Source organism: Thunnus thynnus, chromosome 18 (assembly GCF_963924715.1).
Source record: "Thunnus thynnus chromosome 18, fThuThy2.1, whole genome shotgun sequence".
Lineage (NCBI taxonomy): Eukaryota > Metazoa > Chordata > Actinopteri > Scombriformes > Scombridae > Thunnus > Thunnus thynnus.
The window spans coordinates 20,622,241-20,639,687 of NC_089534.1; the positions used below are offsets into that span (position 1 = coordinate 20,622,241).

A 17,447-nucleotide genomic window follows, 5' to 3' on the forward strand; every position below is an offset into this window, starting at 1 on the left:
TTGACTCCTCTGATTGATCATCACTTTAAAGAGGAAATTGAATTTGAAAGATGCCTTGAATGCAGTAGAGTGACATCTATTCTATGTTAAAACTGGACCAGTAAAGCATTTCCTCAAACCCCCCTATATTTAACGTTTCTATAGACACTTAATAAATTGTATAATACACTATAATGTGGTTGTAAGCTGATATAAGGACTTTTAAATGCTTTTTGATGTATTTCTCAACAAATACACTATGAAGCATTCATAACAGTGCATGAACAGTTAATGAATGATTGATAACTCAGTATAGCTGTATATCATGTTTAATAATGTACACACAATAATAAATCCTTAAAGTTTAAAAACATTTAACTGTTTATACGCATGTACTTATATATACATGTACACATATAATTATTCACAGACACATTTTAAAACTGTTTGTAAATGTATATAAAACTCATAAAAACGTGACATTTCAGGTTTCATTCTTGACTGAGGAAATAGTAAATTAAAACTGCAATAATCAGTAGTTTTATATTAACAATAGATCAAATGACTGCATGTTATGTGAAAGGTATTGCTTGTTGTGACAAATCCACAGATAGTTATCACCCAACTGTGATTCCTCTCAGGTCTACAGAGCTTTCAGTTCTTTGTTGTGGTTTTCAGGTCCTGCAACCTTACTATTTTGGTTGACCCCCACCAGTATTTTCAGGCTCAGCAGACAGCTGAGTCAAAAAAAATCTGATAATGCAAGAATTCTTCATTCAAGGTCCAGTTACTAGATTTATCCCAGAGCTTTCAGCTGCATGTCATGGCTTTCATTAGCAAATGGAGTGGATGGAGGGAGAAGAATTTACAAATACATACTTTATTAATAAATAAAATCAATATAATTAACAAATAAAATAAATAAATACATGTACATATTTCATGTTCATATACAATAGGTGGATACGATTCATATGAATTCATTGCTCCAAATGCTTCACAGCATGAGTTGTAGTTGTTGACAGATACATTGATAATCACTTAAAAATGTTCGTATATCTGCCTACAACTAGCATGCTATAAACCATTTATTAAATGTTTACATTGGGCTTATTAACATAAAATTGTGTGTAATGAGTTCCTAGAGAATTTATTATTTAATATGTGGAAAATCTCTGCTGTTACTGAGGTCCATTCAAGCCTCTCCCAACAGGGGTCCCTCAGACAGCCAGGAGAGGCCTTGGTCCCACAGCTCCAAGTTCAGAGATCCATCCAAATTCTCCATTCTCACCCTCAGAAATGGGCGTCATCTGGACGAGCTCTCTGCCTTCTCCCAGAGTCAGACACCTAAACACAACACACAAATAGCTGTATAAACATACCAGCATGCCTATTAAACACTTACACTTTTAATGCATTCACAAACACACACCAGAACACACATAACACACCTCGCAGGCCTGCAGGCACTGAAATGCACACACAAAGAGACATGCAGCCCACAATGAGGAGTATTTACACTCTGACGCAGGTGTTCTAACTAGTGTTTGCATTAATGGGAAGGTGTTTGGCACCTATGATAAGGACAGTTAGTTGATCATTGCCATGTGGCTGAGTGTTAACCCCTGAGAGGCGCAAGACAACATGATGGTCATGGTCGTGTCCAAAAGAGAGATTCTTCTGACCTCTAGTGCTGGAATAAAAGAACCTCAGGATGATGACTGCTGAAATATGGTGTTTTTATCCCTTTTAATCCCTGCTTTCAACTCATTGTAAAAGTATCATTTATAATGTGGGGCTTTAATTTACTATTTTCATATTGAATAAGTGGACCTGCATTTGAATTGTTGTAGCACATCTATAGCACATTTTAACCACATGATAACCACAACAGTAAATACAGTATAATCTACCATAATGACACTGGAGGTAATGAGACTCTTATAATTATAATTCTATTCTATAATTTATTTAGTTTTTTAAGATATGATATATATTATGAGCTCAAATTCTTATTAATATGACTTATTTTGTTATCTAATTAATATTAATAGTTGATATTAATAATACAATTAATAACATTATAGGTGGATGAAAACCTTGCAACTCAAGTCAAGTTTAGTTGTGAAGCCCAATATCACAGACTACAATACTACTACTACAATGTCTCAGTGGGCTTTCCAACACAACCCACAACTCTCTGAACAGACAATAAAAAGTAGCCTTTAGTGATAACTGTACTTTATTTTCAGTTGAATGATTCCCCATTCTGGTTTTAGACAGTAAGGGTCAGAATTTAAAAAAAAAAAAAAAAAACATTTCAAAAAAAAAAAAAAAGCAAATTAAACACATAGCTGCTTTCATTTCTCTCCAAAAGCTGACATTATGTAGTGTTTTTGTGTATAACAACAAATGCTAAATCATCCATTTTCAAGCTTTTGGTGCAAATTTAAAGATTCCCTCCAGGCATGTTTTAAGGCATCCAGGAATACTCTGCTTTGAATATTTGTATCAATCACCTGATTAGAAATTCTTATTATGACATCTAACCCTTTCTACCTTATTAAAATCCAGAATCTATGATTATGCAAATATTTGCGATTACAAAAAAATAAAAGCTGGACACAAGATGTCTCCTACTTCACTGTCAAGTAATTTTTCAGTGTACAGTATGTGCACTGGAGGCTTCAAGTTTTCACATCACAGTTGTGTAAGTTGCATACTGGAACTTGATTGGTTTCCAAACTGGCTGTGATGTCACAAATGCCTTAAACTCAGATTTTCAATGAGCACAGAGAAACTTAGCTGAAAATAGCCTTTAAGTGTCAAACTCTGCACAGTGAAGCTCAAACATCCCACCAAAGGAACAATACGGAAAACATACTTTTGAGTGGAGGGGGACTTTAAGGATAACCACCGAAAGTTTAGTTGAATGAAAATGCAGATACGACATTAGATTATTTATTAAATTAAGTTAATATAATTAAATTCTCTAGCGAACAGAAAGATGTGTCTCTCTTTCTGGCAGATATTTAAGGGAGCTGAGCTGCAGGAGCTCACCCTGGTTGATGGAGCTGAACTTCACTCTGACCACTTCTCCTCCATCCTGCTCCACAGCGCCCCCCTCTGGACTCTGGGCCTGCTGGAGAGACAGAAAAACAAGAGAGACAAAGAAAATAAAATAAGACACATGTGGCTTCAAAACAAAACAATCCTTCAAGCATCAAAACTTAAAGTGTTTTTCTTCTCTCATCTTGGTAATATTACAGCTGAGTATCTGCTCTGGTTTACCTTTGGACACAGTGGGTACCAGTTGAAGCACTGGGAGGCCTTATCCTCAAATCTCCAGCCGTCCAGTGGGATGAGGACCTCGCCGAGAAACACCTTCCTTTTTAGGGTTCCTGAATGCCACACAGATGCCTGCAGTCTCTTTCCAAACAGCAGATGGCGCTCTATGTGATGCTGTGAAAATCAAGGCAAGAAACTGAATTAAATCTGATCAAGTCAAACATGATGCAACACCAAATTGACTAATTCAAGTAGCTGAAGTTGAAAGTTTTCTCTTTTTACCTGTAAAACCTCATTATAAAGTGGATCTGTGGTGTTTCTCTTGACTGTCGTCTTCAGTTTGTTGCTCTTTTCTGGTAGCACGTAGAGTTTGACATATCTGGAATTAAGACATACAGGATGTGGTTTTCATTAAGACTCATGCAACAAAATATGCTCATACATTCTGCAGAGTGTTATATTGTATTATATTATCCTCACGGGTGACACTTGCTCCTCTTGGTGTCTCCATTGGTGAGATTTCTGCAGGCACCAACTGTGATCTCCAGACAGGAGCTGTTTGTGTTATAGGCCAGAGCTAGCTGTAGCTCTCCTGCCACAGCAATGCCCTCGAAGAGACCACAGTCTGTGTTGATGCTACTGTTACTACCCTGAGGAAGCAAAACACAAGCTGTAGCTTCAATCAGTAGAAGTAAAGCAAAACAAAGAAAAAGGGGATTTCACATTTATGAGCTAAGACGCTGAACTGATGACTATCTAAAATCTGATATATCAACTGCCACAGGATGTTTGCTTGTCAATATATTTTTTCTACTTACTCTGTTTCCTCCAGAGTACTCAGAACCGAAGGAAGTTTCTTCTTCAGCGCCAGTGGAGGAGCCTTCCTGGTCACTGTCTTTGCTTCTCTTGAACAGGTTTGGAAGACTTGGGCCTTTGCAGAGCTGAAAAGAAGAAGGATTTTTTATATATAGACTGGTAGCATGATCTATCAAAAGGGATATGATCAGTTTGATAAATAATACCACCAACTACACATTACCTCTGAACCAGGTGCTGGCATTTGTTGTGGAACAAAAAAAAAAAAAACAACCCACAATTTGAGATTTAAGGTTGTTGTTCCTACTTAACGCCAGTAGAGTCCGGTAAAGGTCTTAGATTACCTCATGCCACTTTAATTGTCCTGTTCAAAGATCTCATCACCACAAATTGTATTGTCTGTCGCAATTGGCAGACCTTGTCTAGACATTGTCGGTAAAGATGGACTCAGAAATTGGACTGAAAATTAGATTTTGTCGTTTCTTTTCTATCTCAACTTTAAGCACTTAAGGTGGCATTTCTAAGACTGTGCATCTAGAGTTCAGTGTGTTCTGTTGCCCTACTAAATGTAGTATGCACTGTTGCAGCCAACTTACATTGCTAGATTTGTTGATGTCAGTGTCAGACAGGCTCTTTTGGGTGGTAAAGGTAAAACATGACACTCTTCTGCTGTTGTTGTCGACTTTCAGCAGGTCACCTCGCACATCATTCTGAGACGTGGAAATCTCTGCATTGAGAAAAGAGAAGTCAGACACTCCAAATCTCAGAAAAAAGTTAAAACACAAAGAGTAGCGTGTGATTTGTCCAGAGCCTGGACAAATGTTCACATAGCTCAAAACACTGTGTGAAGGTTTTTTTTTTGTAATGCATACAGACATGTTGCTTACTGAGCCCATGCACTGCTGTCATCCATAGAGATAGTTTTAAGCACTTTTCTCTGTCTTTTGGTTCTTTTAACTCTTTTGAAGTTTTAAGTTTTTGTTTAAATTCCTGGTTCAGTTCCTCTGCTTTGTATACTTTTATACAGACCTCCTAAGCTAAATAGTTTTATTCATGAATTTTCTGAGCTTCTCTCTTGTTTATACCCAAATATGATGACAGTTCATCCTTGATTGCAATATCCATGTATGTTGTCCTTCTAACCCTCTTTCCTGTGATTTCCTGGATCTTATTGAGTCTTTTAGTTTCAACCAATTGTTAAAGATGCCAAACATTCTACAGGCCATACTTTAGATCTGGTCCTCACTAGTGGTTTTCTCCCCATAAATGTGAATCTTGTTGACGTTTATCTCTCAGATCACAAGGCTATTGTTTTTTAACGTTCTTTCATCTCCTCCCACTGGTAAGCTTTGTGCAATTGTCCTGTTATGTGTTCTTAATGCTGATTCTGCCAGTAAATTCTGTGAAGCTTTTGTCCAATACCTTAACCTTGAGTTCTTTTATGCAGCAACAGTGCCCTGATGCCTTGGCTACTTCTCTCAACTATATCTGTCTCTCTCTCTCTCTCGCCTTTCTAAAATATCTTTAAATCTAAAGTGTTGGAGAAAGTTATTGCCTCTCAACTGATTGTTTATATGATTGTTAACATATTTTTTTGATAACTATCAGTCTGGTTTTAGAGCTCTACACAGTACTGAGACAGCCTTAGTTAAGGTGACAAATGAGTAACTCCTTGCTGCAGATAAAGGTTAAAGCTCCATTCTGGTCCAGCTAGACTTGAGTGTGGCCTTTGTTACAGTAGACCACTTCTTCTTACACCGTCTTGAAACTCCTTTCTGTGTAGAACCTTTTCTGTTGTTGGAAATTCCCCATCTTCTGTTTCTGAGTTCACTCATGGCGTTCCTCAAGGTTCAATCTTGGGTCCATTACTGTTCTTCATTTATATGCTGCCCTTGGGTCAGGTTATTAATAAACATAATGTACAGTACCATTGTTATGCTGACGACACCCAGTTATATGTCCCATTACAATCTACTAATCACAGCAGCCTAACCCAACTTGCCGCCTACCTTCTCAAAACTTCCTCAAACTTAACAATGATCAAATGGAAATTAGCTTGTTTGCCACACCCAATTCTTTCAGTTGGACAGTCTGCAATCTTGGAGGCCTATCACATAACATTAAGCCAACTGCAAGAAAAGGGTGTTTTATTTGATTCTGGCCTTTGTTTTGATGACCAAGTAAAGACGGTTGTTCAGTCATGTTTATTTCAACTTAATTTCAAAAATTAGATACTTCTTATCCTTTGAGGATTAACATGGGGTTGTTTATGCCTTTATTTTTTCTGTAATGCCCTCTACACAGGTATTACTCAGGCTTTCCTCTGTCGCCTTCAATTGGTTCAAAATACTGATGCTACAATTATCACCAGTTCAAGAAAACAAAACCATATAGCTACAATTCTGGCCTCCCTGCATTGGCTTCCCTTTCATTTTTGCATTGAATTAAAAATTTTATTATTGACTTTCAAGGCTTTACATGACCAGGCCCCTAATTATATCAAAGCTCAACTAACCCCTTATGAGCCTCGGCGCCCTCTTAGATCTGCTGATAGTGGCTTTCTGGTTGTTCCAAGAACCTAACTGGTGACGACTGGTGATCGGGCTTTTGCAGTCCAGGCACCCAAACTCTGGAACTTGCCTGCTGACATTAGGTTTGCTAAATCTATCACTGCCTTAAAATCTCTTATTAAAACATTTTTTAAAAAAAAAGCTTTTATCTCTGTGTGAATTTTAATTTATTTCATTTTATTCATCTATTGTATTATTATTGTTTTATTGTATTTTTTTCTTTTTGTGAAGCTCTTTGTAACATTGTTAAGAGAAGGGTTATATAAATAAAGTTTATTATTATTATTATCACCTTATGCAACTTCTGACATGGCAGTTGGTATAATGAGGTCAGAGGGGTTTTTGATATCCTTTGTGGTTGCATGTATATTGAGTTCTTTGAAGGCGGAGATCAGATTACGTTTTGACAGAATCTAGAGGAAGTGATTCACTTCATTCAGAGGTGACAGTTCCTGACTAAGAGATACATTGCCAAGACTTGATGTGATCAATTTCGTGTGCATGTTGTGTTGAGTAATTCAACTTGCAGAATTCCCCTTTATTTATTTGACCATTTATAACGGATGACACATCAACTTACTTTTAATATGACTTGTGAAAGAAACCATCAGATCTTCCATTGATTTGGTAAAAGGTTTTGAGTGTTTCAAATTCTGTGGATCAAAACACACAATTATTAGTACTCAGTACATACAATTTACATTTTTCTGTAAAATAATGGTGGAATTAAGTTCTAATTACCCCAGATCTGCTCAGAAACTGATGATCCAAGTGAGGTGGAGGAGTGGGTGGCACAACTGATATATGACTGTGAAAAATATAAGAAAAACATGTTACTTTGTGTCTTTATATTCAAACATTTCATTTCAAACACCAAAAAGCCACACGTGAATGTGAATATTCATCATACCTCAGCACACTGTAGGTCTTTAATAGTTTCTCCCCAACTGTCTCATATTTGTCTGCAAAGCACACAAAGTTAATGAAAGACACATGGCACTACAAATGTGAAACTGTTTGAAGAGAACAAAACAAGATGGGTGGAGTTCACTCGGTCAGGACAACCTGTCTACATTGATAATGACGCCATTATCTACACTGATAATGCCACCATTATCTACATTGATAATACCACCATTATCGACGTAGATTATGGCGTCACAAGGAAAGTCACAGGAAATAAGACTTTCCTGTGACAGTCTAAAGTTAAATATTACAATTCTGGTTATTGGGATAATGCTTTACTGCACTGTATAACGGTAACATTGAGTAATTTAGTGTATAATAAGTTTAATTTATTGTAATTTATTTATTTATTATTAATTTAGTGTGAGTTAAGTTTTCATGCCCATGTAAAGAAAACAGATTAAACAAATATACTTGTCATCCATAATTTATTGACTAGTGTAGCTGAACTCGTTGATATCAAGGGAGTATCAATAATAAATAAGAGTACATTTTAAAAAAAGAAACCAATTGTGTGTGTGTATATAGTATGTATAGTTGGAGTATTGTAAACAAACCTGCAGTGAGTGTAAATTTCTTTGCCTTCTCCTCCAAGAACCACTCTCCAGACCTGATCTTCATCTCCCTGTGAAGAAAAAAAAAAACACTGTAAAGGCACTCTTACTACATAGGAAGCAAACTGAAAAAGAAGAAGTTGCACAGTTACGGTAATATATGACTCCATATATTATTTTAAGATTATGTGAACCTTTTTGATGCCTATTTTTTCTGAAGCTTGAGTTTTATTTTTATGACAGATTTGACTGATATTATACAGTTTGCTTTTTTACATTTTTTAAATTTTAATTCCATTTTTCTGCTGGTCTAATAGAAGTATATTTGCTCCAACACGGACAAGATTAAAGGACATTTAAAGGTGCAATACAACAATTGAGAGAAATGATCTCAGTCTAGTTTCTGTACAGAGTCAAAAAAAAGTGAAAGTAATCTCAAAAGTAAAAGTAACAACTACAGTACAGAAAGTGACTGGTAGTAGCCACCAACCTTGTTGATAACCTCAAGTGCTTACAGTAAACAATCACTTTGCTCTGATTTGAGCATCATTGAATGAAATATTTCAGTTCTCTTTACATCAAGCCAGTGGTTATCTCTCTACCTGTAGGCGTGGCAGACCGTGCACTTCCAGTCTGTCGCTCCCATGCCCACACGACATTTTCTGCAGATTCGGTGGCTGCAGCCACGGCAGACTGCACCTGAGTTCCAGAACTTTCCCAGTGGCCTCTGGCAGCGTGCACACGTCCGCTCGCCATACTGTCGGGCAAAACTCTTTGCGCCCTTCCTTCGAAGTTCCTGGAGCTCATATCTCATCCTCCTGAGATGGGAGAAGATGGAAAGAATTACAGACACCTTTAATTGCCACTGTCAAAAAGAAAACTGAAGTTTAAAACCTATTTTCACTAAAATGTCAGTTTTAAACATCCTTGTAGAAAGAAAAGGAGAAAATATATATCTATATATCTTTACAATTTGATTTCCAGATTATGAAATATACCAGAGGACAGGAGATACAAAAAAGGACAGGGATACAAAAAATAGCACAAAATCATATTTCTTGACAATATGATTGTTTTCTTTTGACATTATTGGTTGCTTATGTTGATCAATGAGAGAAGGTACTTCAGCCTGTCAGAAGAATCAGAATCAGTCAGAAGAATTTCCCTGAAAGGACTTTGTGAGAGAACATATGAGCAAAAATGACTCACCTTATCCTGTCCTCTTCTATTGTACGCAGCAGTTTGTCTCTCCGAAGAACCTCCAGGACTCTTTCTCTCTCCAGTGTCTGAAGCAAACTTAAATCCATCTTTGAACGACTGTCTCTGATCTTCTGTCAGCCTCACTGGTCCTCTTCTCTCTGTCCTCCTCTCTGTGTCAGTGCCTTCTTTTCGTTCCTGTCTCCTCCCCCTTTCTTCTTTATCCCACCCCCTTACTGAACCTGAGCAGCCTCAGCCCTCCTCTATTTAGTCTCCTGGAGCTCAAAGAGTAAAAAAAAATAGATGGTAAAGGTTATTCTTCATGCTGCTAGGATCCCTTCTCCTGACTGTGATCTCCACGGAGTCTCCATCCGCGTCAGCGCCGGATACAGACTTCCTGAATAGATATAACTGCTTGTACTGTTTCCACTTGGATGATTAAACTTCACTGTCTACCCCAACAACTATGGAAATACCCTTTTAAATATTCTTTTCTCTGTGGGCAAGTGAAGAACTACAAGTCTGCCACCTGATGACGCAGATGGTTAGTCAGCCTGCAGCACAACAACAAACTCACATTTTATTGCATTTGGGCAATATTTGCAGCTCCTAATCATTATTTCTTTGCCCACAGCTCCTCCTAGAGTACTCATATCCTCATTCTTCTGTTTATCAGTGTCACAAGGCTTTTTTCCCTCCAGTATTCAACTCCTCTTCGGGCAAACTGCTTCCTCAGCCTCGGGAGGAGCAGTGATGCTTCACTGATAGCAGGGCTGCAAAACAAACCAAATGCCAACCCTTGCATTATTGATGGCTGATGTGCGTCTGTGTTCTAGTTTCTCTTTCCTTTTTTTATGCAGGTGTTTCTTTTTATTCAAACAGCTAAAAATCATTTTAAAATGAAAGTCATTATCTAAAGATCTGATTTTAGGATGCAAATATAGTCTTAAATGCTTCATTTTGAAGGATTGTTTGACATTTTTGGGGAATAGGTTTATTTGCTTTCTTGCAGAGTTACAAGAGAAGATCAATACCACGCTCACATTTGCTAAATATGAAGCTGTGCAGCTGAACACACAGTTAGAGTTGTTGATGGATTTTTATCACCTTTGGTCAGAGCCAGGCTAGCTGTTTCCCCCTGTTTCCAGTCTTTATGCTAAAGCTAAGCTGCTGGTTGGAGCTTCATGTTTACTGTGCAGATACGAGAATGGTATTGATTCTCATCTAACTCCAATAACATTCAGATCCAGAAACATATTTCCTAAAATGACTTCTCATTCATCCCATTCCCAAAATAGTGCACATCTCAATTTGGAACCAGACAGTAGACAAGTGAAGCATGGGGAGCAAAGAGGAAGTGGCCTGTTGAACAGCTGGATGCCAGCCTGTGTTGCTAGATAAGAGTCTGTCCTTGTTACTATCCAGAGCTGCCAGCAACCCAGAGAAAACAATCAGCGTCAGATGTAATTAGGCTTCATGGCTCACAGAAGGACACAGATGTTATCTGTCCTCTGCTGACGTGTGCCATGCCTAAAGGGATTTTCTCAAGTTGTAAATAACAATGAGACATGATGAAAAATATGCTACTAGAGAAAGTTTTAAAAATGCAGGGGACATTTCTTCATGCTTCTCATGCGATCTGACACCTCATCCGGCTCTCAGTTTGACAGTTTGATTGGAAGACATTGCTTGTACGGGGCATGTTTATCATCACGTCAACAAAAGGTACACTCATTTCTCACGCACCTCTACTATGCAGAGGACCATTATCATTCAGGATGTGTGTGGTCAGAGATGACTGTGAGTTAATATCCGAGAAGAGAGGGTGGGAGCCTGTATCAGCCCACCACAGCAGTGACAGTAAGATACTGAAACCCAAATAGCATCTGAGTGCTGTGAGAAGAGACCAAACCAATCACAGGGTCTCTGACATGTTGCAGAGTTTCCTGGAAGACCTGTGTGAACGACTGCATACCTCAAGCCAGTTCTGGCAGCATGACTGTGCTGACAGCCAGACTGATCACCACAGACTTATTCCAAATAAAAAACTCACTCACTGTTATGGTCATGCTAGCACACCACAAGCTCTGACACAGAAACTGTGGCTCTTTTATTTTAGAAAGAATGACCTGTTCTTCCAAAACCTGCTTAGGTCACACAACCCCCCACATTTGTGTATTTTTAAAACCATGCAATGGGTTTCCAAGAAGTTTTGAACAGCTCACACAGTCCATGCAGTTCTTTACAATAACTTAAAATACGTCATGCCGGCTAAAAAAAAAAAAATTTCATTTGTGACTAAAATGGAAGCTTGAGTGTCTGCTGCTACTATGTTTCACTTTCAATGTACTGCTCTATGAGACACATGCTGAGCTCAATTGCTGCATTTGCAAACCTAACATACACTTAACAGCAGCAGTAACCACATTTTCCCTTTGCATGACTGAAATGTGAATTGTGGATTAGAAAAAAATTACTGCGTGCTGTAAATTGCTAAACTCTCTGTTGCTAAACATTCTATATTGCTAAATGTCAGCAGAGACAAAATTTTGACACTAAGCCAAAAAAAAAAAAAAAAAAAAAAAAAAATAACATGACAATCCAGTCAAAAAGGGAAGCAAACTCAGCTTTGTGACATGAGAATTAGGTCACAGCACAGTTATGAGGTGCAGAGCAGAAAGTTGCAAGATCTTACCTTCAAGCTCACGGCAAGAGTGGTCAACCTGAGGAAGTGGCTGATTTTATACACCGAGAGAAATGTACAGAAGTCAGTTTCCTTTCCTTTTATGTTCACATACACACTGTTGCAACCTGTAGAAGGCTGAGAGAGCAGCTGCTGGTTCTGTCTCACATTATGTTCTCGCCTGAATGATTTCCTTTTCTTTGAGTGTAATGCTGTGCTCTTACACCCAGATTGGGGGCAGCACAGTGTGATAGGTTAGGAACAAAAGATGCAAGTCACAATGTCAGTGTGGAAGAGTTTTTATATGAAATTGTGTATTTGTCCATAGCTGCCATTTCTGACAATACTCTTAAAAAGCTGTACATAATGGAAATGGTTGAACCTTTCTTTTTTTCCCCTGCAAATTACTTGCACATCTTCAACTTCCAGACAGTGAAGAAGAAAGATCAAAGACTGAACAAGGAGTGTGTTGATCCCAAAAAGAATTTCAGCCACGCACACACACACACACACACACACAGACACACACACAAAAAGACACACACACACACACACACACACACACACACACACACAAAAGACACACACACAGACACACACATGCACTCAAAAATCTAAAAACTATGTCAAAAAATTTAATTGACCAAAATGTACAAAATACCAAAAACAACACTGGCGCTGAAAATACAAAAATAACAACCATGGACATACAGCGACAACATATGGCAGGTGAAACCTTGAATTATTATATTAACAATTTCTTTTTGTGGAGTAAAACTTTTTTTTTTCTTAAATTCTCACATTTGGTGTTCATTCCAGCTGCTACAGCCAATGCTCCAGATGTGTGGAAAGATTCCCGCCTCAGCAAACAGCAGACACGACTGTTTCCAGATTGAGATGAGTTTCCTGAAATGCCCCTGCCAATACAAGCCTTTGCGATAAAAATACATTCTTCTTCCTCCGTCAATAAATGTTTTCTTTTCCCTTTTTATATTGTTCCTGTCCCATGTGCCCATCTGAAGCTTCGGAGCCAATCAGCAGATGTGACGGCGTCTTTGGTTCTGAGATCTGGAGCCTCATTTATAAAAAAATGACTTTATCTCTTAAAAACACAATCAAAAACAAATATATGGCTTTCACACAATTAATTATTATAAAATTAGTTTTGGAATGAGACATTACAAAAAAAACAAAAAAAAAACAAAACTGGATGGAACTTAATGTTGGGATAAATTTGGTCTGAACACAGGAAACTTTTATAAGTGAGGCACCCATTAAACCCACTGACAGCAGGTTAACTGTGTGTCCACATGGACAGAGGCCTGTAAAGCAGACCGATATGGCTTCCTTTTTTCATTGGATAATGTCTCTAATTTTAAACAGTATGTAAAAAAGTCTTGAGCTGTAGCGTCTCCTCCACTGATAACCTGTTGTGGTAGAAACTGAGTCCGGTCAGGAGCTCGATGTCTCGGACGCGGGCAGTGTGAAACTGCAGCCAATCCTCCACCCATGTCAAGTCTGCCCCAGTCTGCAGAGAAACAGAAATAGAGAGAAAGAGAGAGGGAAAGAAGAACCAGAAAGATGTATCAATGTCAGATCTATTTTAAATGCACTGCTTTGACCATATTTTCCATTATACAATGCATCAGCAGGTTCCCACAGTAGACTGCCAGAAAGGAGACAGCGGTGTAACTCACGGAACAGCTCTCTGTGTGGTCAGGCCTGTTGGGCAGGATGAAGGACTTGGCCTGCAGAGGACCCTCACAGTTAACAGGGCTGAAGGTCGAGTTCTTACAGCTGGTCAGGATCACAAAGAAATGTGTCGGGGTAGGAGCCACGTTTCTGGGAAGACATGAGATCTGAGAGTTTAACAAACTGTGGTCTCATTTCTAGAAATCTCTTAATAAAATTTACCTTTAGTGTGAAATTAATCAGTTTGGGGTGTAAATGCTGCATTAATACTGTACTTAAAACAGTACATAATGGCATAAATGAGTTTCATTCGTACATAAAAAATGATCACTATGGGGAAGTTCACTGCAATAATTACACAACGCTGGTGTGCAAGAAGTCTAAAACCATAAATTCTTGAAAAAGGAAGGTTCTCTGTTCAATCCAAAAGCCAAGCTGGTCATTAGACCTTCAACAGGGCAAATATTTAACAAAATCTACCCTCAGGTTTTGTGCTTTTTGTGCTTTTTCATGCAAGTTACAGTTCTCAAGGTCTAAATCCATAGACACAAAATGAGATGAAAACTGAGGTTGTAGTTTATCAAACATTTTCCCTGATGAAAGATGACATAGCAGATAAAATGAACAGCTAATGGTTTCATTTAAGTCTTTAGAACTGTATTTTAGGAGGCCTCAGAAGTCTTCATGGGTAGCTGAAACCCAAGAGCAAGTTTCACTTTTAACCACAATTTATTCCTAAAGAGCAATGAAGATATTCTTCATTCTTCTCTAACCCGTATTTTTCATGTCAAATCTTTCTTGGACTAAGCACTGTTAAAAGGCCAGTAAATATTGGTTTGCGTTTACAAAATAAATTCAAACATATATTGATTGATTATTAGAGCTTACATGATTATGTGGTTGATTGTCATATTATGATTATATTATCATATAAAGAAATCTACCGCCTGGTGTCTGAATGTGTGTTTAACTTACGTCGATACTGTTTGGAATGCATCAACGTTTCCATCAGCATTTTCATCGAATATTGGCCCACTCATGATGTTAACTCCGTTCAGCTGTTGTGAATATTTTGGAAGCAGGACGTCATGGAAATGTGCCCAAACATCTGCGGTTCGAGAACATACAAAAACCTTTGATATAACACATCATCATCAATCATTTATTTGTTGACAGATTTGTATTGTGTATGCATGTTTATAATGTTTTGACCTGGTGTTTTTATTTGATCATGTTAAGTGATTTTATATGTTTGTATTGTGATATTTAAGTCAATAAACTAACTGACTGGCCTCCCTTCATAATGCTCAACACAGTAATGAGCCAGCAGGGGGCAGCATTGGTTAGCTGATTAATATTTAGGCCTCCAACATACACAAACTCCAGTATTTGGTGGTGTTTCATCTGAATGGGATCTCATACTAGTGAGAGAGTTTTCATTCATAGCGTGGGTGGCCCCAGTCAAAACCTGTGCAGAGCTGTGCTGTCTGACATGCTCAGTTTCTCCAAACAGTAATCACCCAACACAATGGACAAGTTTGAACTAAAACATGGCTCATCTTTACGCTCCTGCAGACCACAGCATGAGATTATTTCATCACACTGACCACAATGCTTTCACATATGACACAGGTGATTCTGCCATGCATCCTGGTAATCCTAGCAAAAGAACAAAAACTAAGGGAGTGAACCAACATTCATCCCATTCCAGTTTCCAATGATTTTATAAATAGTCCCATCTAATGTGTTCATTAGAGCACACTCTGGTGAATCAGCGCAGTCAGATTACAAACTAAACCAACTTCAAAGTAAATGTGATTGTGCAGAGAACGGCTAGGATGGCATGAGGATTAACTCTGGGAAAGTTCCTCTCACTAAACCTTTAATTGTGCTTTACAGAGAGAGCTTCACTAAATTAAAGTACAGTAGTGCCATGTAATTTCAGCGGTTAGATCTTTGGACTCTTGTTATGTATATTTAAGAACCAAATGGGCTAAAGTATAGCCTGCTTTAGGAAATTCAGGTTTGAAAAGTATAATTGAGAAATAAAAATGGCAAACCACAATACCTGCTCTCGGAAAACTTGAGTTTTTTTTCTTAAAGATTATATTTTTTGGCATTTTTGCCTTTATTGAACAGTGAGCAGTGAAGAGGCAGACAGGAAACAAGGGCAGAGAGAGATGGGTATGACATGCAACAAAGGTCCCTCACTGCCATTTAGCCAGAGACGTTGCAGTTGTGGCATGCGCAGTAACCAGGGTGCTCTAAAAACTTGAGTGCTTCACAATTTAACAAAACAGTGCATGACATCATGTCTAGTCATGACCCAGAGTATCTCTTCAGCTCACTGGTTAATTGAATTAGTCACCTCTCATTCAGTTTAAGAGCTCTCGTTCAGATGGCAAATTAACTCTTCCGACAACTCTGGAGTGAGTTTTTTTTTATTTATGCAATACCACGATTACCATTTCCATTCCAGATGTGGGTGAAGCTAGAAATCCACAAACCAATAAATCTTTCCAAGACTACTTGCCTTTAAATGCAGGGAACATTGGTGCCATGTTGCTTGTGATTAGAGAGTCTGTGTCAGGTCCGTTGGCACTCAGATCTATAGACAGAGAATAAGAGACAGGGGAAAAGAGAGTGTGTGAGCCATATGGATGTGGATTAAAACACAAACTGCATGTAGAGAATAGAGATTTACCGGCTGAAACTAAACTTAACATGTCAGTGGAGCGAAATGCAAAGAGGTAAAATCATTAAAATGAGGTAAAATCACAGTGTGATCACTTTATCTGAACCATATGCCAGATAAAAAGCCTAATTCTGTGGGTTTCTCAGCTCACTTTTACTTCACTCTGTAAGTTTGTCACTTCCCTTTGTGGTGAGCTGTCTGCACCTGAAACCAGAATTTCATTAATAATAGAATCGGGGGGGATGGGACACTCTTTACTATTGCAGCCCAAAAAGCACAGGTGCATTTTTACATGAGAATGTGGCTCTATAACACTTCAACTTGAATTCAACACCCAGCTGGGGTCGACGAGCTGTGACCCCACCCCTCCACCCACCCACCCACACACACACACACACTCACTGGGGGGATGCAGCAGGCCATAGGACAGAAGTGGGTCGTCAATGTAGCGCCGGCACAGCTGGCTGGAGGACGGTGGGATGCGTACATCAGCACGAACACATGCCTCCAAATCTGGGTCCAGGAGTCGCTCTGAGGTCTGAAAGAGAGGATCAGTCAGTGGTGGACAGTGTTGGGACTCCAGGCCTGCACTCTGAGTGTTGTGTAAGATCACTTGGCTTGGTTTTGCTTTGCTTGTGTATATGGGTCAGCGAGAGCATTGTACTGTTTCTGTTTGCAGAGCTCTCTAAAAATAATAATCTCATCTCACTCCCTTGTTAGAGAAAAATGTCAGATTTTTGGAATAAACTGGACAAATTTTGACACTTGACATTTATCAGTAATTTTCAAATAATTTCCAAGACATTTCCTGCAAAAGAGTACATAACTAATTAAGTCCTAACCCGTAGCATATTTTAGAGAGTCTTTAATTCAGCGCACAGCAGGTCAGCTAATCATACAACATGATTATGAGTCTAAAGACATGCTAATAATTCTGTGCGGCTGTTCTTAGCCTCAGCAGTGCTTTGAGCTAAATTCTAACAACAGCATGCCAACACGCTCACAAT

General features: G+C 38.4%; 2 protein-coding genes across 3 annotated transcripts in view; both read right to left on the minus strand.

Moving 5' to 3' along the window:
* Window positions 1–381: 381 nt before the first annotated feature.
* On the minus strand, window positions 382–12,212 carry sytl3 (synaptotagmin-like 3). Of its 2 annotated transcripts, none has more exons than XM_067571643.1 (14): window positions 12,066–12,212; window positions 9,383–10,143; window positions 8,776–8,991; window positions 8,177–8,244; window positions 7,564–7,615; window positions 7,395–7,461; window positions 7,234–7,306; window positions 4,680–4,810; window positions 4,086–4,208; window positions 3,748–3,917; window positions 3,550–3,646; window positions 3,271–3,441; window positions 3,040–3,118; window positions 382–1,326 (listed from the first exon to the last, which is right to left on the minus strand). In XM_067571643.1, the coding sequence occupies exons 2-14, from the start codon at window positions 9,478–9,480 to the stop codon at window positions 1,319–1,321; spliced, it is 1,353 nt and encodes a 450-aa protein (XP_067427744.1). In that variant the 5' UTR covers window positions 9,481–10,143; window positions 12,066–12,212; the 3' UTR covers window positions 382–1,318. The 2 variants fall into 2 exon arrangements, with proteins under 2 accessions (XP_067427744.1, XP_067427743.1); XM_067571642.1 differs by having other exon boundaries at window positions 384–1,326; window positions 3,040–3,121.
* Window positions 12,213–12,336: 124 nt separating this feature from the next.
* Window positions 12,337–17,447, minus strand: part of enpp1 (ectonucleotide pyrophosphatase/phosphodiesterase 1) — a 33,811-nt gene continuing 28,700 nt past the window's right edge. Inside the window, exons 19-23 of the mRNA XM_067571641.1 lie at window positions 16,843–16,978; window positions 16,279–16,353; window positions 14,721–14,853; window positions 13,751–13,895; window positions 12,337–13,581 (exon numbers count right to left, since the gene is read on the minus strand). Coding sequence (XP_067427742.1) covers window positions 13,429–13,581; window positions 13,751–13,895; window positions 14,721–14,853; window positions 16,279–16,353; window positions 16,843–16,978 — 642 coding nt within the window. The 3' untranslated portion in view covers window positions 12,337–13,428. The remainder of the gene's footprint in view (window positions 13,582–13,750; window positions 13,896–14,720; window positions 14,854–16,278; window positions 16,354–16,842; window positions 16,979–17,447) is intronic.

Coding starts and splice junctions, on each gene's coding strand:
- sytl3 (XM_067571642.1), bottom strand. CDS start 9,480: ATGGATTTAAGTTTGCTTCAGACACTGGAGAGAGAAAGAGTCCTGGAG. Junction 4,209..4,679: donor ACATCAACAAATCTAGCAAT/GTAAGTTGGCTG, acceptor TCTTCTTTTCAG/CTCTGCAAAGGCCCAAGTCT. Junction 3,442..3,549: donor TTTATAATGAGGTTTTACAG/GTAAAAAGAGAA, acceptor TGATTTTCACAG/CATCACATAGAGCGCCATCT.